General features: G+C 36.5%; 1 protein-coding gene across 1 annotated transcript in view; it reads left to right on the top strand.

The window, feature by feature from the left end:
* Positions 1 to 24,156, top strand: part of LOC121323479 (PEX5-related protein-like) — an 80,714-nt gene that overhangs the window by 29,751 nt on the left and 26,807 nt on the right. The window contains exons 2-6 of the mRNA XM_041264563.1: positions 5,171 to 5,275; positions 15,139 to 15,250; positions 20,446 to 20,655; positions 21,235 to 21,358; positions 23,602 to 23,680. Of these exons, the coding sequence (XP_041120497.1) occupies positions 5,171 to 5,275; positions 15,139 to 15,250; positions 20,446 to 20,655; positions 21,235 to 21,358; positions 23,602 to 23,680 (630 nt within the window). The remainder of the gene's footprint in view (positions 1 to 5,170; positions 5,276 to 15,138; positions 15,251 to 20,445; positions 20,656 to 21,234; positions 21,359 to 23,601; positions 23,681 to 24,156) is intronic.

Raw genomic sequence — 24,156 nt, 5'->3', positions numbered from 1 at the left:
GAAGTTGCAATGTTTGTTTCTCCATTGTATCATTGTCCCAGTTGCTGGCTATAAAGAAGGAAACCACCCATCCTCCACAGCCAAATAACACTGTATTTATTGATTTATTTATTTATATTATATTAGGACAGGCAGTGATTTTTGGGAGCATTTTTTGCAAATGCAAGGATTTTGTGGATTTATTACTACTATAGCTTGTCTGTGTTTTAAATGTTATCCTGAAAAAATGATCTGATTAAAACATCCAGTTGTCAAAGTCAGAATACAGTTGTCCCTTGTTGCAAACACATATTTTGCCCAGCTATTTGGATATTATTCAAGCCAATGCTTCGTTTTCTGCTTTTCCCTTTAAAATGTTAAATGCATTTAAGAATATTGCCTTAGCTAGGATGCTATTTTGTAGCAGAGTTATTTAAGCAATCCTTTTATACAGAATATAATAAGCCCTTTTGGTCCCCCCTAACTTACATTTAAAATCACAGTTGGAAGTATGTTAATATCCCATCATTTTATGCACAGCAAAGCAAGAATAAGGAAGCCTCTGGTGCCCTATCATTATTACAGAACTCCCTCATTATGAGACGGTCGACAGGAACCATAGTTATAGGACTGTGTTATATGTTTTCTGAGTTATAATGAGAAAGCAAGTTCAAGGGAAATGACATATCTGAGAATCCGGCTTATAACTTCAGTGGTAGCTAACTGTTTGCTGTTTGGTGCTACACTATACATTGACCATCAGCACAGGGAGTGATTAAATATCATGAATCAGCAACAACTTTAAATCCGTAGAGCTCCATTCATAGCCCACCGATTAAACATATTAATAAACTGGTGGTAAAGTTGCTAGCAATGTTATTTTTGAATACCAAAACAAGCTGCATGAATAACACACCTGTTTTAACTCATGAAAATGTGCTTGTGAGCTCAGGTTTTGTGAGCAAGAGCCCAGCTGCAATTGCTTTACCAGTGGGCCTGCCTTTAATGACTTAAAAGTCTCATGTTTCTAGTAACTTGACTATAAATAGCCCTATACTGATGTATTCTTACCCTATCTCTTAGGGCTGGTGAGTGTAGCAGAGTGTGCTTAAAGAATGAATGGTGCATGTGGCTGAGATGCCTGCATTCTTCTGAAATACCTACTTACGTTATTGAGAGACATTCAGCTTTCCCTAGACCTAGAGCACACTGCAATGGTTTTACTACATTCTTGTTTGTCAGCCCACCATTAAGCAGGGTATATTGAAATAAATAAATAAATACATTGCTACCTATGCTCCCATGTCAAAATTACATTGGACCTTGAAATCCACATTTATAAATTGACTGTTCAATAAAACACACCACTTAAATCCAAAAACAGTGCAGGGAATATTACTATATACACTCTTTTGAATCTGCTTGCTTTTTGTTTGGTTTTGTTTTATTATTATTATTCGTCATAATGAAGATGCATTAATATAGTACTCACGTATTAAATCAGTACAAATAATATGTTTCAGAGTTAGTCTAATGAAAACCCTCCATTTCTTATGTATCTGTAGCACTGGGGATCAACTGTATTGAGGTGTGCTGATAGTCATATTTTCCAAGTAAGAAATTTGAAGTTGTTAAGTATTAATTAAATGGAAGTGCAAGTCGCAGCATAATCACGTACTCATGTAATCACTACACTGCGCTATCCGAACCAGTCTTACTCTGAAAAGCGATTTCTGTTCATCATTTAAAAATACTGTATCCCAACTAAACAAAGTAACACCCCATTTAAATATCATAAATATCATTGGAAGAACCTTCTCCTGAGTTATTTCCCATTTAAGCAGAAATACCAATTATCAGTATGCTGATTAGGTGGCTCCTACTATACTGGTTTAACGTATTTAAATTGAACATCCTAATTGAGCTGCAAAATGACTAAGGTCAGGTCTGCCTTTCCCTGTATGTTGACCTAACTATGTCTACTGTTTATCTTGAGTGGAGCTCCACCTACTTGGCTTCAACATTTATCTCTATCAAGGGGGAAATAATAATAATCTTTGCAGATTGGATACTATATTTACTTTAAAGTTCCAAATTATACAGTTTTCAAACCTGTGGTCCAGGCAGGTTTAAATAATTGCTTCACTGCATTTGGGGGTATGAAGTGGAAGAGTCTGAGTCAGTCTGCCAAGTCGAGTGAAGAAGGATATCACTCACTTTGAAGACAAGACTCTCTTCAAAGACTTCAGATCGATACATAGAAAAAAGAAGTACACATTTTTTTGCAGCAACAAATTTAAAACGATTCTCAGGATCAGTTGATTTTTCTGTAACAAATGAGTTTAGTGTATGAAATAATTTTGCCTAGAACAATGCCTGTGTAAACTATCCAGAGAACCAAACACCAGTTCTAACTTTTAAGATCACTCACAGTCTTTAAACACTTAACAACGTAAATTTGATAAGAAACTCAGGAAATACTGTGGACACACAGCTTCACTACAAAGCATTCTATTTATGCCAATTGCAGATAACGCATTACAGTATTCAGGGTGCTCCTGCCACACGAAGATACACATGAAATATGTCATACATTATAAAGCATTAAATGACAAGTGGAATCTCTGTCTTTCACTTCCATTGGGATTCCAAATCCTGTTATCTTGCAATAACACAACACGTGCAGTTCAATGAACAGATACCCCAGTGTTCTATAGCGTTAGCAGGCTTTCACCAAGCTGAATGATTGATTCGGTTTACACAAAGCGAGAGCAGCTTTTTTGTTATTAAAATCTAGGACCTTAAAAGAGAAAGACCAAATAACTTCCGATATATTAGCTGTAACTACAGTGGGCATCTACCATACTCTGAGACAACAGTCTCCATCACTAACAACACCCTCGACTAGTCTCAGATTGTATCCACTCAGATCACTCGTATCCTCAGTGAGCTCTGTAGTTATCACTTACATACTGTTTAGAGTGGCAGGCAGGACATACTTCTTGTGTGGTGCTACTTGATTGTTTTTGTAACAGAGGGAGTTTGAGTAGGTTTGTTTTACAAGGTAAGTGAGATGGCAGGCAAGTAACACCATTAACTAGGTTTACATGGAAGGAGGATAGTGCAATTCAGAACTCGCTCACTGTTTCCTGATTCAGTGGTTCATAAATTGTGTTCATTCACAGTCAGGCCTTATTGGCAAGTGCACCCGTGGGCATAATAAAGCCAGTGCTACAAGCCAGTTCTGCTATGTGAGTAAAAGACATATAGCACCATTATAGCACAGAGTTGGTATTTCTCCTTTGTGTAATTGGTCCGGTGCGACATGAAAAATCTTGGACAAATGCTAACACCACCATTTAAAAGAAGTAACATTTTTAGTCTGTTTTTTTAGTTCTTTAGTTCGGGTTTGTATACCATTTAGGCTCCTAGTTTCCATGAATGCTCTCACGGCATCAGTTGGGATCGCAAATCCAGATTTTCTTTTTAAAAAGGGGAATTCAGGCAGGGACATCAGAGTGTAAGAAGTGTTGTTTCGGGTGCTGTTATTCCCAGGTAAGGCATGGAAATCCTATACGTAATACAATGAGTTAACCTCGAAATTGAAAACACTGTTTTCAGGATACATACTGTATAGTATTGGCATGGGCTTTTCCTGAAAGGACAATATAAATACTTTCAGCCACAATTTAGTATTGATGTTTTAATAAATATAAACACGTTAGTAAAGGTGTTGTCTGGTATTAGCAGGATGTTTTATTAGTCATTTGTATGGTTTTTTTCTTCTTCAAATTACAATGTTTGTACCACTGTATTACTACTCTTCATATTTACTGATAATAGTTTATTTTTGCTTAAAATTAAAAAAAAATAACCTAAACACATTTTTGTAGTAGTATCTTGGTTATTTTTTTTTTTTTTAAAACTGTAATGTCTCAGCATTAACTCAGTTTTGTCATGGAGCTTACCAGGAGAAATATCTTCGGTATGAAATTACAAATCTATATATAATGTGTATAAAATAGAATTTTTGAAAATACCTGTATATTGTTGTGAAGCTATAGCAAATATAAATGACATTTCCCAAAATGAAGGTATTAATCTGTGTTGTATTTTCTGGATTAGTCCAGTCTATGTTGTATAGACACAGACACACAGGATTTAGTGGCACTTTGAGAACAAATCTGGCAAATCTGACAGTGACAAATGTGTAGATAGTTTAGAACAGTATCTTTGAGGGGTGTTAAGAATGACTTATGGAATGGAATATGTAAGTGCAGTATTACAGTGTGCTGTAAAAATACAGGTAATGATACAGTGTGTACTTTATGCCTGCTGATAGATTAATGACGAATCATAAATGTCAGCAAATGATTAATATTACATATATGTTGTTTTAGTGTCTTAGTCCACCTGTCACTCTCGGGCCTGGTTTAAAAGCTTGGATTTAAACATATATATATATATATATATATATATATATATATATAGTGTGTGTGTGTGTGTGTGTGTGTGTGTGTATATATATATATATATATATATATATATATATATATATATTATATATATATATATATAAAAGACTGTGAATAGCTACAGCATATTTACCTCAAATGCTTGTTTTATCATCAGTAGAAACTTTTGCCAACTTTGTAATGCAAGGCCCATAGTGTGTCTGACGGCAGGGGTTTGTCGTTACTATAAATCATGTCTGTGTAGATCTACTGTACAAGCATATAGTTGTGGTCACAGTGGGTGTTGATCTATTAGATGGGGAAAGGTGGGCACAACCTTTAAAAACATAACTGCCGATGAAAATGACGCTGTCTTCAACCTACTTATACCCATTCTTTCAAGGAAAAGAAAAACAGATATAACTGGCAGTAATGAAGTGCTCTGAATGATCAGGTTCATGACAGCAGACTCAAGGTCAGAGATAAGAGTCACTGACTGAAACTGCGATTGACTCGCCTGCACAGGGTTTTGAACAGTTTCACATCAGTGACCCTGTAGGCCTGGTTCCCTGTTCCCTGTTTCAAATGTATATAGCTACTTGTGTTTGTTTAATACTGATATATTTCTATATAAATGATGATGTAGCTGCCCTTGGGAAGACAGTAGTTTAATATATGAACTGGTAACAGCTTTCAAATTGTCCTGACACAAGTCATTGTTGATTTCACTGTTGTAGGGGAAAGGCTGTAGGTCTGCAGATAAGGCTGTTGCCATGGTGATGAAGGAGATACCAAGTAAGGAGTCTACAGAAGGAAAACCCCTCCTCACTATGACATCCCAGGTGGGCAGACTAATCATGGCTTCCCAACAGGAAGTTGCTACTTTCTGGTGTAATAACTGGAGTTAAAAAAAAAAAAAAAAGTTTGAGGAATCATTACATAAATCCCATAACAAAATTAAAATTCTAAATTAATTACTTAATACCGTTAATGTGAATCCATTTTTAATAACATACAATTGAACTATTGCCTAAGAATGTTACCAAAAATGAAAACCCTTTCCCCTCTTACAAAAATATACTGCAAAAAAGCTGTTGCCCTTAAATAGGCTGTTTACAGTTATGTGCTGCTTTTTGGAGCGTAAATATATGTGGATTCATTCTTAATTTGTTAAATGCTGTCATTGTAATTGCCTCATCTCCAGAATATAATGCAGGGGGGACAGGGTTAAAATGAACAGTAACGCTACAGTTTCATAATATCACACCTGAACAAGAATACCAACAGACAAGTACAGACTGCTTTCCTATTCTCTTCTTCAAATCATTAAATACGACCATACATATGTGACAGACTCCTAATAACACAACAATACCTGCCATAAGTATGCACTTAATTAAATATACTACTATGTCCTGATCGTTTTCAAGCATTATGCATCTGCTATAGTTACAGATTTAGTTCAGCCCCACTTTTTCAATACTGCTGTATACTTTTGTTATAACCTTTCTTCAACACTTTGAGACTTTTGAACACTCTTCCGATTTTACTGTTGCTTTTATTCTTTTGAAATGTTCTACAGGCTTGAACTTCTTTTGAAAGTTACTCTTTCTTGAATGATGTGCTTTGGCATTTGCTGGCAGTGCTCAGTTAGCGTGTCCTTCTTTCTGTTTGCTAATGTGGCAGCCTTTCCGTACTGTACCTGTTATCTGTACACTATGCAGTGCATGATAATGGCAACAGTGAAATAACAAGCATTCTAACTAAAATCAGCCGCAACAACAGCAGATAAGAAATTAGCACTGAAATTCCCTGGAGACTTGAATCTTTTACCCGGATAAGCAGCTAAACTTTTTTTTTTTTTAAGTTGAGAGCTTGATAGAATGTGATTACATTATTAACAAGTAATTACCTCATTGCTCATTTTTGCCGTGCAATAAAGACTTTTCTGTGACTCTGTTCCTGGTGAACAATTTCTATAGCGTTAGGAATAGAGCAGTATAGTAGAATGGGTTCAGTGTAGTTTATTCTGTCTGCCCTGCTTGCCTTGTGTTATCTTGGTTTCTTTTCAATGGCATTACCTATGTATGCTGTTGTCCTTTGAAATATTTGTTTAGGGGTTGACTGACTCATTAGAAAAATGTTCTAATATTTGAAAACAGCACATTATGTTTTGCTTTGTACTCTTGTCATTTGCAGGTTTCAATACGATTTCTGTCTTTGCCTGTGACCTCTTTCTTTATTTGCTTGCCACCTCGTTCTTGTTATAGTGTGTTTTCCAGCCATTCCTTGAAGCTTTTCCTTATTCCTTTCTTAATTTAGTTGTTATATGCATTTTAAAAGACTAGAAATTTTGTTTTAGTCCTTTTCTCTGTAACAACGTCATGTAACATCAGCCCAGTTTTCTAATGTTTTTATATATTTTTTTGCATTTTTTTTTAACATGTTTATTATTTCTGTTCCCTGGTTGACCAGTATCTACAAGTTAGTTTAGACTTGATAAGGCTGGCAATAATGTGTGCCTTGATTCACGGTAAGTATTTTCTTATGCTTTGTTTACATTCATTTTTACGTTTGTGGACAGTTGGCTAATCTCTCATCCAGCCACATTTGACCTACAATGAATCCAATAACCAGCTGATGTTGATATGGAAACTGTCCTTTATTTTCCTTACCAGTAGTTTTGATAGAAATGTTAGAATTTGTACTATCTGCATTCTTCATACCTTAGTCTATGTATCTTGTTACCTCTTGCTTTTGATCTCCTGTCTAGTTGTGCTCTGTAAGAATGCATTCTTCTAAAATATTTTGCTCACGTGTATTGCATTTATCAGTAGAAATCCGTTTTTTGTTTTAGTCTAATGGCAAGCATGCCCAACCGTCAATGCATGTTGTAGATGTATTTTTTTAAATGTTGTTTTAAAGTATCATATTTTGCTCCTTCTACTCATAAGTCATGTCAGTTTATGAGTTTGGCTTCATCTGATTCTTGTGAGTTTAGGATGAAATGTTTATTTGTTTTTAAATATTTGCTTCATGTTCAGTTTTAATCTTTACTTTTTACTGTTCAGGATGGCCTGTGTTCAACTTTACTTGAGAAGTATTTACAACTGAATCATCCTTGTAAACATGTCAGATCTAATTGACTACCCAATACAGAAATAGGAAGCGCTGACATTTAACTGCCATGTTTTACACATCCAAGGAGGCAGGGAATTAAACAGACCTGCTTTACTTCAACTAAAGTCTGACTACATGGGACAGTTTCTTTCACTGACTGGCACCATACTTCTTGCAAGGTGGCCTGCATTAGGAGAATCAATATAGACTTTGTAATCCCTGAACACAATCAATATTCACCTGTATAGCATAGCATTTGATATGATATGCAGTGATTCCATTCTGTCAGCAGGGTAACTTTCCTCGCTCTATAATAATTTGTCTTTCTGTAAAAATATTACCTCTACCTCCTCAGTTGTATATATGTAAAATGTAAATCGACTGATATTTTTTCTGAAAGCGTACGCCAATAGTTTGTATTACCAGATTGTCAACTGTCGAGTTTTATCCCACACTTGTTGGTGTTCCACAGCAATCTGTTTTCTGTGAATCAATGGCAAGGACAAAAACACTAACAAGCTGGCCAGCATTATAGTTCTTCCGGCAGTATCTTCAGTGTGATAAAACTAGACATCTGCAATACAGTATATGTAGTAGGAGTAGGTAGGAGCTCTGCATATGTTATGCAAAAATAATCCAACTCAAAACTTCCCTCATCCTTCCTACCCACTTTTCATGTATTATTATAAAACCTTTATGCACCCTCTGTGTTATTACATATTAACTAACCAAGGGCATAGAAGTTAAATATATTTATGTGCACAAATAACTAAATGTTAAAACATCCATAGACTTGAAATATTCGAACAAACACCCTAAAACAACTCATAGAAATCACCATGTTGCAGTTTTCTTGTGAACCTTTGAGGAACATTTTAATTCCTGACTACTGGAACACTTCAGAATGTATTATATCAATTTAATTGCTAACATTTTATTTATAATTAATTGCTAATATCTTATTTATATTTAATTGCTAATATCTTATTTATATTTAACACATAGATACTAGCTATCTCCCATTTAACAAAACATATATAGAACCATCCTAAAACACTATAGTTGCCTATAGTATTAAAAGCATTGCCTTTAATATACTACTAAATAATAAATAAATACTGATCGAAAAGTCAGATATTGTTTGTTTTAACACTGAATGTTTTTATTAGTTTAATTTCACACTCAAAGTGTATTATCTCCCTAATCCACTAAGGAGATAATAATAAACTGTCCAAGAGCTCTAATCATCTATTAAAGAAATGCAATCATTATGTCTCCAGTCGCTATATTTCTTCCCATATAGTAGATTGTGAACATAATCGGAAGAAACCTTTTGACTTTCTCAGGAAAACTCCCAGGAGTTTAACTATCGTAGGGTTCCCTTGACAAATACATTTAAGACATCTGTTTTGGCTTCCTGCCTGGACTGTGCAATTAGCTAAAGATTTCCATTACATAATTCTGGATTACCCTTCAAGTACTTGTAAACAAAGTGATTAAATGTGTGCAGCGGTACAGGCAAAGGCAAGGGATTTGTGTTCAACCAGAAAAGCATGCCTTCTTAGTCATAAACCCTAAAAAAGAAAATGGATTGAAATGTCGTGAAGCAGTTTTATTACAATGATTATCATGGGTGGGTGTCAGAAGTGAGAATAGATGGATAACCCTAATAAACATATACTGAGACAGAATTAAAAACAACACATGCTGCAACATTGGTGTAGGTGGATCCATATGCCGGCACCCATCCTCCTAACATGTTTTCTACCCAGTGTAAGGTAGAAGGCTTAATAAATGTCATCACAGAATCATTTAGCAATGACAGGGGTTCTGTCCGGGCTCTTAATTGAGATATAGAAAAGGGAAATAACTCACATCTTAAATTCTGTGTAGTTTTTTATTTAATCCAGTTCAAAATTAGGGGTACTATCTGTGCTTGTTAGAACTGACGACTTTTAATTTGAAAAACATGCTTGTCAAAGAGATTCTGCTGGAGACAGCTTTTTTTGTGAACAATTCCAGCTATTGCCCTCATCTTTCTCAACAGTTCTGGAGAGATATCCAGTTTTGAGGATAGATACTCTACCACAGAACCTGTTTACATATGTTTTAACAATCTCTCTCTCTCCCTCTCTCTCTCACTCTCTCTCTCTCTCTCTCTCTCTCTCTCTCCCTATCTTTACAAATATGTATATTACTGGCGGGGGAAAGAAAGTTAAACAAGTATAAGGGAAGCACAGCGACAACAAGGGCAACTACGCTCAGGCTAAGCCACCACCACTATGGCGTGCAGTAATCTAACTACGCCAGCTCTATAAAAAAGCACCTAAAATGTAACGTTTCCCAATTTAGCCGTACAGCACACGTTATTTTATTGGGAAAGAGCAATGCAAGAACCACAAGAAAAGTAGAGGACAAGCAAAAATGAAGTTCAGTGTTTTTATTTATAAGATAAAATATGCTTTTGCATTTACAAGCAGAGATTATATCAAATCGATCATTTTCCAGTGCTTCCTAAAAAGAGGCATATTCCCTATAGCCTGGAGATCACTGGATTGCATGCAGACTATGTCATTTGCCGACCATGACCGGGAGTTCCCAGTGGGCAGCGCACAATTGACCGAGCGCCGCCCGGTTAGGGAGGGTTCAGGTCAGCAGGGTATTCCTCGGTTCACCGCACACCAGGGACTCCTGCTGCCGGCGAGAAAAGATGGCTTGGCAGGACACGTTTCAGAGGACGCCACCACCGCCAGTATACACTACAGTTATAAACTTCACACACAGCTCAAAACCCCTACTGCTTCTCTTCCCAGCCCGGCATCCGTGCTCGTTTTTGTGAACATCCTTCCAGTTCTCTGCCATTCTTCTTAATCAAGTATCTTGCTACGCACTCAGTTCAGGGGTGGCCAACCTTTCACAGACCAAGAGCCAAGGAAATAAAACGTACAGTGACAAAGAGCCACAAACTTTAAAAAGTCCTTAATGTAGCATTTCACTGATATTTTTTACTACAATTACCATCACACACACACACTATTAAATGAAGGTGACCTTTATTTTTACCAGTACATACGTAACATTGATATCCAAACAAATACATTTTCACTATATATAAAAGCATAGTTTTGTTTTTGTTTCTTATTTGGGTGAGTCGCTAACTATCGTTTATTTTCTTATACCACATACAGGCAGGATCTGTACTCAGTGTGACTTTTTGCATTCTTTACTAAGCACATTGTTCTGAATGCAGCTGTAGTTCAATGTCACTATTTGGATCTTAGATGGGTACGTTGTACCATGTGATGTGAGAGCTGCAGGTCTGAAATTTGCTTTTGCAATTGATTGTTGTTTGGACATAGGATAGCAATAACATCCCTAAGGCAAGTTTTCACAAACTCATCTTTGGAGTAGGGTTTTTTTTATTTTGCACAGGCAATGTTCCAGGCCACTTGTTAGGAGTAGACTAGAGTCTCGGTCTCAGATTGTTTGGCAAATTTGGTCAACATTTGCGTCTGTTTATCCATTTGTTTTTTACCGACAGCAGTCATTTTGACGAGTACATTTTAATCAGCACGATATGAAAATGAAGTACAAACTTTCAGATGCAACTCAGAAGATGTATTCATGAACATAATATCTAACATTTGCATAAAATGTTTATTTGCAAAATTAGCACATAAAACGCTTGACTGTTGTGGCGGTCCTAGCGTTAAGATGGAAGTTCAGAATCTTTTGGAAATTCTTTGTCAATGTGTGCTTGGTTTGTAGTGAAATAACTTGAAGATTTGAAGATTTCAACTGCGACATAAAGGCAAGTGCCCGGTTGCATAACATCTTAAGTGAAATTCCCCCCTTAGTTTTCCCAAATGTTCTACTTAAGTAATATTTGTATTTAAGTATTTCCCTTAAGTTAGTTAACTGTTGCACAAAACGACTTTAGGGGATAACTGAGTGGAAATACTTAAATGTCCTATTGAGGGCCCTTAAATCGAAAACATGGTATGGCAGCGTTTTTGGAAATTGAAGAGGACAGAGCCACACTCAGCAGAAGGATTTGCAGAGAGAAAACCCTTTGGCTATAATGGATGACAAGCAGTTAATAACATACATACTGGAAGCAGCTTAACAAACCCAAACAAGAAGAAATCATGCATTGCTCCTTGCTCTTCAAATACAGTGGCTTCATTTTTTCACAACTGGTGGCTTTTTATTACTATAAAAATGTATACTTAAAAAAAAAAACACATTTGGCCGGTTGCATAACATCTTAAGTGAGATTAATGGTTAATTCTGCTAAATACAAGATACTGCTCTCACTTTTGTTGCAAACATAGCCAAACAAATTGTTTAAACAAATATGTTTAGTGTAAATATAATCTAGTGAATGCTGCGATTTACTGTTAGATTTCTTGCATTCACACATTCAGTTATTTCTGCCAATTTCTTCTGGTTTGTGGCAGTTGTCAAATTAGGACATAGTTTGCCTGTTGCTATTTGCTTTCTTTTATTATATTCATCCATAAGTATGTTTTTCCTCCTCTGTCCAGTTTGGGTGTCTTTTTTTTTTTATCAGCCATACTGTATTTGCCCAAATGTTGCCATGGAGACAAGATTTACAGAGTACAGTAAGCTACTAGCATATTGGTTGAAATCTTAGCTAAGGAGAGCGGTTAAGATGTTTTGTGCAGCACCCTTAAGTTTTTCCCTTAGCTAAGTGAAAAATACACATAAGTGTCACACTTAAGTGAAATACTTAATAATAAGATGTTTTTTGCAACTGGGCTCTGGCAAATAAGGCACAGGGGTTTCCATTGCGTTCAACAAAAAATACATTACTCTCCCACTCCGGTAAGAAGGTTCGATATTCATCTTCAGATTTTCTGTTTTGCTATTTCTTTCTGCCATTATGAACAAAACAGAAGCCGGTCCTGTTCAAAGTAAAGTTAACGGTTCCTAAGCTTCTGTAATTCGAGTCCCGAATGCACGGTGAAGTAAGGGTGGATATGATTTGCTGGTTAGTTGCTATGTAACAAAAAAGTATTACTGCCATACTGCTGATTGGCTAAGGTCAGAAATAAATCGGTTTGTGATTTAAAAACAAAACAAAACAAAAAAAACCACTCGGAGACTTATGGTAAAAATAATACACATATATAAAAAAAGAATAAATAAATAAATAAACTTATTCTTTGTGTAATGAAATATATGGGAAGTTCGAAGAGCCGCCTTTTGACCACAAAAATTGATTCATTACACTCTGATTTCCTTACACAAATTCACACGTGCTTTCAAAGCATACCAATACAAAATAGTCAAAGTGCAATAAAAGCATCTTAAATCATTTTAAATACAAAATAAAGTGCTAAGAAATCTTAACCCTGTGTTTTTTATTTATTTTTTAACTTAAGAGACATAGTGAAAATAAATGTTACATTTCCAAGCAATTTATAAGTATTCCATGTATTATATTTAAAACAATGCAGTTGAATAGGTAGAACAGTAATACCACCTGGTAATGCTGTAACCACCCTGGATCCAGTTTCTCAGCAGCTCTCCTAATCCACCTCATGCTGTTTGAGTAAACCCCTCTCGGAAGGAACCATCTCCTGGGTACACACCCTTGTTCTCATTAAACTCTCTTTGAGCAACTTTGTGGAACAACATTTTAATCAGTCACCAAAGATAAGTTAAAAGATGCAGAGTCCCCAGCGAGGTTATTTCTACTTCATTTGGTGAGGGCACGAGTTAAGGGATATTTGATTTTGTTTAACTGATGGAAAAAATGTTTATCCAGAGTACAAAGTGACAACATAGCAAGATTTTTAATTGAATGTGCTGAATGTGCATTGTTAATTATTGGCCTATGTTTGCCTGATAACAGAGTTATTCATTAGCAAGACTGTAGCATTTTATACTGTATTAGTTATACTATACTATCACATAATAATAAGAAAATACAATTTCAAAGGTTAGAGCACCATTTATTTTAAGCAATAGCCTGTTTAGTGTGCAAAAGTTCAAGAGTCAGAAGAACATTTGGAAGCTGCATCCAGTTCTGTACTCAGCATGCTTAATCAGCAACAAAATAAAATGTCTATGATTTATTAATAATTATTATTATATGCATATAATACAACAATGCATTATAGAAACTCAGTGTTTAGAAAGGAGTGAAAGATGAAGATATTTTCTGAATATTAAGTGTTAACAAAATAATTGTCTTACTAGCGTTACCTATTAAGCCCTGCGGTAAAGACAAATTTAGCGGAAGAAACAAAAAAATTATAGCAATAAAAAATAGCAACAAAAAATAAATCAAATCTTCAAGTATCCCTTGCACAAAGATAGGACCCTCAGCCCTTTCACTCTGAAATAAAGCCTGACATGAAATAATTTCAGTCTTGAAAACATTATCTGTTGATGAAGAACCCTCATTGTAAATAACCAAGCATAAATAAATTCATGTTTTTTTTTGTTTTTTTTTTTTTTTTACAAAGCTACAATGACTGACACGTCTTTAAAATACACCTCAGCATTCTGCTGTGGGGCTGTGCCATAGTATCCTCTCAGGGCTTCCTTACTTATTGTAGGAGATCCCCTATTAAAATACAGGCCATTAACATGACTGTGTTAATGACTTTCAGATAATCCCCTGAGGCAGATTCATTCGAAATTTCTACTAGAAAAATAACAGTTGTGCGGGGAAGAGAAATAGGATAAAGTTGTGTAGACTGCCCTTATTGTATGTGTTTACTTAACCCTTCCAGTCACAGAATTGGTACATTTTCATGCCTAAGCTAGTTTGTAGCTGGGATTCTAACAGCATAGGACAAAATTGCTTCTATAATTGCTACAATTTTGTCAGCTCACTTGCAGTATATAACGAGCAAACTTGAAAGGACTGATGATGCACAAATGTGTGACACAGAGCTGTTGTGTGTTACACAGCATCTGCTTGAAGACATACCTTCTCCTGAGTCCTGAGACCTGAGGTCATCAGGAGAAAGTCATACAAGACATGCAGTGGCAGGGCTTTGCATCATCTTTAAGCTTGTTGCCTGAATTAAAATGTATTTGTTTCCAATGTTTGTCGAATGTTTTTAGAACCATTGTTTGCATGCATTTCAAATTCCTTGCTGCACAGAAGTCAACCCCCAAGTGTAACCCTTTACATAACGTGCCTGTAACTACTGTGTATTTACATAATAGTTACTTATTAAATACATGTGTACATAATTACAATGTTATTATGCATAGTTATATTGCAATTAATGCGTACATTTTTTTGGACGATATATGTAAGTACACATTTGCATCAGAAAAGGGTTTAGAGTTACGGTCAGTGTTATATTGTACAAAAAAATGTACACATTAACAATTATATAACTATGCATAATAACATTGTAATTATGTACACATGTATTTAATAAGTAACTATTATGTAAATACACCGTAATTAGAGCCATGCAAAGCAAAGTGTTAACAAACTGTTTTAGTGATTGCCAAACAAAGAACCTTCCACAGGCCAACCTTTAGAGCGGTTTGATGCATTAATCCTGTCTTTAATGTTTGTTTCTCATTCCAGCTGGTGAACGAACAGCAGGAAAGCAGACCCCTCCTGAGCCCCTCCATTGATGACTTTCTGTGTGAAACAAAATGCCATGGAGCCTCACGGCTAGTAACCTCGAATACAGCAGGTAACTGTATTCTGCACTCTTGCTAAGGATGAGCTCCTCGCTTCAGTGAGTCCTGTAGTGTATAGCCTCACGCTATAATATTTGACGGACACACACATAATGGCAAACATCTATTTAGATTTTTAGACCAGTAATATCTGTAAGCAATCTAAGTAAAACAAAATCTTATATTCCACAAAAACTGCTTCTTGCGAATCGAAGTTGGCTTTAAAAAAAATTAAAAAATAATGCATTATGAAGTATAATATAGATTAACATTGTACAATTATACATGCAATAACTGAAGGGGATTTAATTAAAAATTAAAATTCTTTCTTTTTTCTAATGAACCTTTCCATGATACTGTAAACGCATTTTAAAACAATGACAAATCAATATATATATATACACCTATATACACAGTAGTGCCTTGCAAAAGTATTCAGACCCTCTCACAGTTTTCACATTTTGTTGCTTTAAAGCTTGCAGTCATGACACTTTGAAGTAGGAATTAATATGAGAAAGAAGTAAATAGACAATTAATATGAAATAAAAATGGAAAATTCATGATTGCATAAGTATTCAAACCCTTTGCTGTGGCAAACCTAAATTAATTCAGATGCACAAAATGACCTTAACGAGCCACACAATTAGTTGAATGGCCTCTGTCTGTGTGCAATGTTAGTGGTTCTCATGATTTCAGAATAAAAACACCTGTCTCTGTGAGGTTCCTTGGTCAGGTAGTGAATTAAGAAATGACTCAACCATGAAGACCAAGGAGCTTTCAAAGCAAGTCAGGGATAAAGTCATTGAAAAGCACAGATCAGGAGAAGGGTAGAAAAAAATATCGAACAGTCTACTCAATCATCAAGAAATGGAAGGTGCATTGTACCACCCAGACACTGCCTAGATCAGGCCGTCCCTCCAAACTGAGCAGCCAAGCAAGGAGGAAACTGATGAGGGATGCCACTATGAGGCCAACGATAACTTTGAAAGAGCTACAGAGTTCAATGGCTGAGGTGGCAGAAAATGTGCATCAGTCAACAATATCCAGCACACTACACAAAAGTAACCTGTATGGCAGGGTGGCAAATAAGCCGTCTCAAAGCCTGCGTGGAGTTTGTAACAAAGCACCCGAGTGGTCCTGCAAAAATGTGGCAAAAGGTGTTGGTCAGACGAGCCCAAATTGGAACCTTTTGGTCTAAATGCCAAGAGGTACGTTTGGCACAGACCCAACATAGCACATCTCCCAGTAAACACCATCCCTACAGTCAAGCATGGTGGTGGCAGCATCATGCTATGGGGATGCTTCTCTTTCAGTTTTTTCTCTTTAGTTTTTGTTGAGATTTACTGTAACCTATCTTACCCTTAGAAGTCTTCAGTTTGAGCATTCAAGTTTTGAATAAAATATTAAGTTTAAAAAAATGTGTATGCATCATTTTACATTTGTAATTTCACAACATGGGACACCATAGGAAGGGTCTGAATACTTTTGCAAGGCACTATATATATATATTATATATATATATATATATATATATATATATATATATATATATATATATATATATATATATATATATATATGACAGATTGAGCTTTGCGTGCCACTCCCACGGTTCGCTGCCCCTGTTAACAGTAGCAGACGTTAGGAACCGTCCGGGCAACTCCCACGGTTCGCTGCCCCTTTAACAGTATATATATTAATCAGGTCTAGGAAGACCGGTAGGGTGTCCAGGAGCAAGGGGCAAGGGACTGCAACTGGCAGTGCCGGACTGGTTAGCTGGGGCGATGGAGGTGGGCACCTCACCTCCTCCTCTTAGTTCATTGCTTCTCCCTCTCTGGGCTCTGGGAGCGGCGGCTCCTCCTCTCTGGGCTCTGGGAGCGGCGGCTCCTCCTCTCTGGGCTCTGGGAGCGGCTGGGCCTGTCCCCACTTTTGGAGCAGCAGCTCCAACTCCGTCGGCTCCCGCTCCGGTAGCCCTAGCACTTGCCTTCACTTCTTATCCTGCTCTTTTTGAGCAGCGGTATTTCGGATGATTCTCGTGAATAATTCCTCTATGCTCTCCATTTCTTTTTGGGTCATAGGGGAGCCCACACACACTGCCACCATATGTGAAAGATTGCGCAACTCTCACGGTTCGTTTTCCCTTTAACAGTAGACCCAGGACACAGAAATTGATTTTTTTTTTGCGCTGGCGCGCACTTTTAATAGACACAAAATCAAAACAGAAACAAACACCTAACTCCGTTTTGGAGCTCTGACTATACACAGACAGGTCCCTGACTAACACGCCATTTACCTGACACAAACACAAAAACGTTCCACGGGCTTCACACAATACCTTTCTTTGAAAAAATCGCTCTCACACACACAGTCGGGCTCTTCACTCAGCAGCCCCGAGCAGTTTAGCTGCCTCTCTTAAATACCCTGCACCTGGCTCTAATTTACAATTACCACCAGGTGCAGGGGATAACGAAACAATAAAACAATTAAAACCCTTAGCCCATTCACCCAAATGTGCATTCTCACATTTTTTTAGCAGGGAGGATTTTTAACCCCCTCCCTGCTATCTCACATCACAATATATATTATATATATATATATATATATATATATATATATATATATATATATATATATATATATATATATATATACACACACACACACAATTGTTAAAATCTCACTAAGATCAATTGTGCTGCTTAAAATACAATTAAAACTGCTAACTTGCTGTATTTCTCTGGGAAGCATGATTTTCACTTTAATGCTGATGCGCTGAAGATTAAATACAACATCCCTCTGGGTTCCTATTACTTCAGTTTCTAATTAGGAATGTATTATTTATTCACTAAAAGAATGTGCCGTTTGTGAATCAAGCTATATTCAGATAAGCTAGAAAACCCCATCCCACAAAACTGTAATACAATTTAATACCAAAAATGATGGCATTAATTAAAAAAAAAAAAAAAAATTGCTTTTTCATTATTAAACCAGTAATTATGTGTACAAGTATGCTGCAGTTTGTATAGGTTTTCTTGTATGAGTATGTAATGTGTAACGTGTGTGGGTAGTCACTGGAAAATACTGACACAGACACACAGCATTGGTGTTGATATGGCGCCCAGGCGTGCAGATTTAATTTCAACACACTACTGGCACTAGAGTACCAGCAATGGTAAGCCTAGTGTCACATCTAACACAAAAACAAAAACAAAACAAAGCTAAAAATAAAAGTTTTCCACACAAAATGTCTCACTACAAGGAACATCCCGCTCCAGGAACCTACTACTCTTTTCTGTACAGTAACCTTCTCTGTTCTGTTTTGGGATCCACATCCCCTAAGCTAACCTATTTCTGTTCTGTTGCTCCCGAAGTCCTGGCCTCCCATGGGTCATTCCGATGGTCCTGGCTGGGCAAGCGTGTTCACAGGCCCAGTTTTGCAGTTAAAGGTTTCCGCAGTAGTAGCTCCTGCAGTGCAGACACTCATCTCCTTGATGTAAACAAACACTCAGCGCTTGTCTGTGTGTCAATGACATTGCAATCGCCCCAAGCTATGGCGCAGCCGCTTTCTGAGCTCTGCGTAGCATCCCGTGCACACCCCCCAGCCAATCCTGACCTCCTGATACACACAGGTCTGGGCGAGTCTATCGCGTCTCCTGCGGCATGTCACAGGTGATTTCTCCAAGGCACACACACTTGTGCAGGAACCAGCGACCCGACTCCCAGTTGCAGGTGTTTGGATGTGTGTTTTTTTCTATGAAGCTTGTGTCGTACAAGGAAAGTGATTTCTATCATTTCTATTTGTTATATTGAAAGGTCTACAATAAAGTAGGGATTCAGCTTTATAATAAAACAACAAATTATAACGTATCATGCATAAAATGAAAAATAACATGCAAAAACTAATTTCATACTTTGACACAAGTATTTGGGCACCCTTGCATTAGTATTTTGTGTGCCCACCCTTTGCTTCCTTTACAGTTGCAGTCTTTTTTTGTATTTTGAAACCAGTTTCTGGCATCTTTCTAAAGATATTTGTGCCCGTTCTTCAACACATACAGTTTTGGGTTCTGCAATTGACTGGTTTCCTTTTTGCAACGGCAGCCTTCAAGTCAACCCACAACATCTCGATGGGATATAAGATGTCCAGTCCATAACTGTAATATTCATTTTTTTCAGAAATTCCTTTGTAGACTTTGTAGAATGTTTAGGGTCATTATCCTGCTGGAATACAAACTTTCGTCCAATAAACCTTCTAGCACTGGGTAACAAATGAGAGTGCAAAATTCCTTGATATTTTGCAGCATTCAGTGATCCTTCTACAATATAAAGGTAGCCAGTGATTGAGGAAGAAAAACAAGCCCATACCATCACACAACCTCCGCCATGTTTAACACTGCAGGATTAACTTTTCTTTAAATTCTTCTCCTCTCTTCCTCCAAACAAAATTTTGCTTTTTTGGTGAACAAAAAGTTATATTTTGGATTCATCTATATTGGATTCAGTTATATTTTGGAAAATCTGGTTGAAGAAATCATCAGGAGTTCTTCAAGTATTTAATGGAAAACTCTAATCACTTTCTTTTGCATTGTTTTTAACAAAGGTTTGCATCTTGGTTTTCGCCCATGGACATACATCTTGTTACGATATAGTTGAATTGTTCACTCATGAATTTCTTGACCATCTTCTATCAATTGTTGGTCAAATCTTTTGCAGTAACGCAAGGATTTTGCTGTGCTGCTCAAATGATTCTTCTTCCAGATTTTGCAGAAATCTGTGTTGTAAAAACTACAAAGCAATCTAGCAGTAATGCCACGATTAAACTTCCTTTTGTGTTTTTCAGTCTGATGGCACTTAGGTAACAAATAGAGGGGCACAATTTTAAAGTGTTTACTTCTGTCCTATTTCTTTTGAAAATCAATGGAGTGTTCTAAAAAAAATGTCCACACGACTGTATTTGACAATATGCTCCAAGCTAGACGTATAGTTTTCTTAGCTTTTGTTATTTTCTAATACGTCACTTGTACTGTATTGCACTTTAAAACGTGCGTTTAGTAGAAAATAGCTCATTTTTAATCACCTACAAAAATAAACAGGTAAGATTTGGTTACAGGGATGTGATTTGGATAAAGCCGTTAATACAATTAAAATGCTTAATAAAAGGTTGAAGACAGATCAAGTGACCCATGTGTGTTTTGTCGCCTCCACCCAGTCCTCACGACAGGTCTGGATCTGTTAGACCTGAGTGAACCTGCAGTGAAAAGCCATAGCAAGAGTAAAAGGAATGAGCTGACACTGAGGAGCGAAGGGTTCAAGGGAACATCCCACAGGAGGAAGACTGAGGAGACAGAGCTCATCAAAGTGGACATTGAGCACAGCATACAGAGCTCCCAGACCCCAGAGAGAGTGTCATTAGACTCCGGTAAGAAACCTATTTGATAGAGAATTCACATTCATATACCCTATATATATATATGTGTGTGTGTGTGTGTGTGTGTGTGTGTGTGTGTGTGTGTGTGTGTGTGTGTGTGTGTGTGTGTGTGTGTGTGTGTGTGTGTGTGTGTCATGATTTACTGTCAAATGCAATAGTCAGTTTGTAAGCATACCGGATCACTTATGCTGCTTGACAATGACGTCATCATTTGAAGCAAGTTTAAAAATTCTGTTCTAGCAGCTGTGAATAATGTTGGCTTTATATAAGTTATATAAGGGTATGGACATACAATCTAAAATAAGTAACACCTTAATTTATTTGACATGAATGGAATAAATTTGTTACAGGGATATTTACTTTTGAGTTTGTTTATTCGTTAGGCTGATAGGCGAGATCCTAGACCACACCTGCTTCTGTCAATTTGTTCTAATACAGTAATATTGGTAACGTTCGTTTACTTTATAATAATGGCCACAAATTCCTATCTATTTCAGTTAGCAGCTACATTACAGTACAAGAAGAGGTCTGTGTGTATTATTTATTTATTTATTTATTGTAAATTCCCAGTCAATATCCACTCACCCCTGGAGAAGTGGGAGGAGGTGAATTTACATGGAGAAAGGAATGGAAGTAAAAAATGGAAAACAGAGAAAAGACGCTCTTCTAAAAATGCTTCAAGTGAATTTCTATGGTAAGCAATTTGAAATGTCAAAACATTTTCTTTGAGCCTATGTTTACTGTTATCAGTGTTCACTGTGTTTATTTTTGGAGAACAATAAAAGTTATTAATTACACTTAGATTGAATTTAGTACTATAAACTATTTTTAAAGCGATGGTTATTGTAAGACAGAAATTGCAGGAATCATGGGAAACAAAAGCTTCCGGTGAACATGGCCCTTCCAATTAGGATTTCTTCTATGTCATATGACTGTGTGATTCTCCCAGCAAGCAAGAAAACATGCAGGCAAAGCGTGGATCAGGCTGAACAGTTCTTTAAAATACTGAACAACACTGTCCCCGGGTAGCGTTAGTAGTAAGACTCAGAGAACGCTACAGATCAAGCGCTCTCGCACAAATCACCAAAAACAAAACAAACACACAGTCCAGCAGTGCATCATACCTTCACCATCACAATCCTCACCCGTGATCACCCTTTTTATACACCTGTGGCTGTGACTTTTGGCTCCAGCCACATTCGCACATGTTTTTGCAGGGAGGAATTTAAACCCCTCCCTGTCACCCAGCATTCCACACACACCCTGCCACACTGCCACAAGCACTTTCAAATATTACTTTCATGAAGTGTCGTTCTTTCAGAACTAAAATCTGAAAACTTATCCATTTAAGGCTTATAACTTTGTCTGTAACATGTTTATAACAAGCCCAACTACTTTATTTCTTAAGGTGATAAACAAAGGGTTACAAAAGCTGTTACTGTGTTCTGTTATAAAAAATGCTCAATTGTATGCATCATAGAGTACAACGTGCATTTTCAAGACTCACATTTCAGCAGCTTCTCATACTCTAGAGGCTGTGTTCCTCTTTTACATTTAGAGCACCTGCTGACTAATTATTGTTATCAATCAATTCAGAAAAACATGCTAAACATTAAATATTTAAGGCCAATTACTTAAACTTTTGGCCTTGAGTAAATTAGCTCCCTTTTGACTGTGGATACTGTAAAGACAATTTTAATTAAATGACTAGAAGGGCCAACACACATGCAGCTCAGCTAATTAACTTAAATATTTACATATGGCCTAGGTAACGTAAAACATAAATAAGACTTGAAACTCTACAGTTTATACTCAGGTTGGCTAAGAAGATTCCCTCATTGATGTACTGAAACACTTATCGGTAAAAGAAGCTTACTGTGCACCCCTGGGTCTCTTTGCTAGGATGCACAATAGGTGTGCTTTAGCCCAATATTTAAAAATGTTAGTTCAGGAAAATTATAGACTCGGGCAAAGAAGCTCTGGTGCAAGCAACATTTTACAGGGCAGTATCCCACAGTGTAAATACACAGTGCTGAACATTACAGAATTACAAACTGATTATTACAATCACTTAAAATAAACATTTTCATTAAGTACATCGGCTACCCATAGCACACAAAAAATGTGACTGAGACCTCTTTTTTAAATCTCATTCTTTTCTCGGAGAAGGAAATGAGAAGACATTAAGAAGAATTTGAGACATATTGTATATCTCCTATTTCTCTTTTTTTTCTCTCCTGAGACAAAAATTAGTAGAAATCTCAACGAAATCCCCTTATGAGTTAAATAGCAGATCTCAGACAGTTATCTTGATAATCTCACTGTCTCTGTATCTCAGAATGAGATCACCAACAACAGACAATTCTCTCCATAATCTGTGTCAAAATTCTACATTCTAATCCTCATGACATATAAATTACAAATAACTGTTACCGCCCTAACTTCTTTGATTGAGTCCCCATGCATGCATATTTATTTATTTATTTTAGTAGACTAAAGTAGGTTTTTTTCACCTACAAATGTGTTTTTCCATAATGTGATTTCTCACTGGACACTGCAGCTTTAAGGTTAATGTTTGTTTTGTGAAAAGATTTGAAATGACAAAACAGTGGATATTAATTTATGGGTATATTATGTGTTAATATCCACAAAAATCACAAATCCACCTTTCTGTAAACAAATGTACATTTACTATTATATTTTTTCTTCAGATTTTCTTTTCTGTCATTTCTGCGTTTTGAGTTTCTGCCTCTATCGAGTATTTTTCCGTGTAAGACAAATATAACGATATAATGACGTTTATTTTAAAAATAAAGCTGTAATTAGAATTGTAAATCATTATGTATTAAGCTTACAAACATTTTGACATTAATGAAAAGCGATACAGCCAGGGCACAACATGTTTTACTCTAACACAAATAATGTTGCCCTTGTTAGGTCTACAGAGAACTGGACACACACCCAATCGCCTGCAAAAGGTTCCTTGGAAGCCAACTCCTCAGAACTGGCATCTCAGGTAAGGTATACTGTACGCTGTTTTTTGCCTTTTCTCCCTTATTTTCTCAGTGCTTTCCCTTGCATCAGACTGGCATATACAGACTACTTCATATACAGTATCTGCTGTTCATCATATACATCGTTTCCTCACTATATGAACTTAACATATGTGTCACAGTAGGTGGAAAATAGTTATGAGACTGTGCTTTTAGTCTTTCTCCTGATTTCAGGAAGTCATTTCAGTTTCTGAGATTTACATTGTATTTTGTTTTTCAGATTGTTTTTTTTTTTTTTTTTTCTTTTTTTAAATTGATGATTTTAGTATGGCAGATTTAGCCATTTGTGCTTGTTAGACCTGAAGTAACCTGTTTGATAAAATGCGTTGACTGGACATTGCATTTCAGTTGAGATTCAGGGAATTTATTTTGATTTGAAGTTCATGCAGTTTGAAGAATTTCTTTCTAGTGGTCACTAAGGATTGCTTTAAGTCAGTCA

This window comes from Polyodon spathula, chromosome 11, assembly GCF_017654505.1.
Source record: "Polyodon spathula isolate WHYD16114869_AA chromosome 11, ASM1765450v1, whole genome shotgun sequence".
Taxonomy (NCBI): domain Eukaryota; kingdom Metazoa; phylum Chordata; class Actinopteri; order Acipenseriformes; family Polyodontidae; genus Polyodon; species Polyodon spathula.
This window is presented reverse-complemented; position numbering and strand designations above follow the sequence as displayed.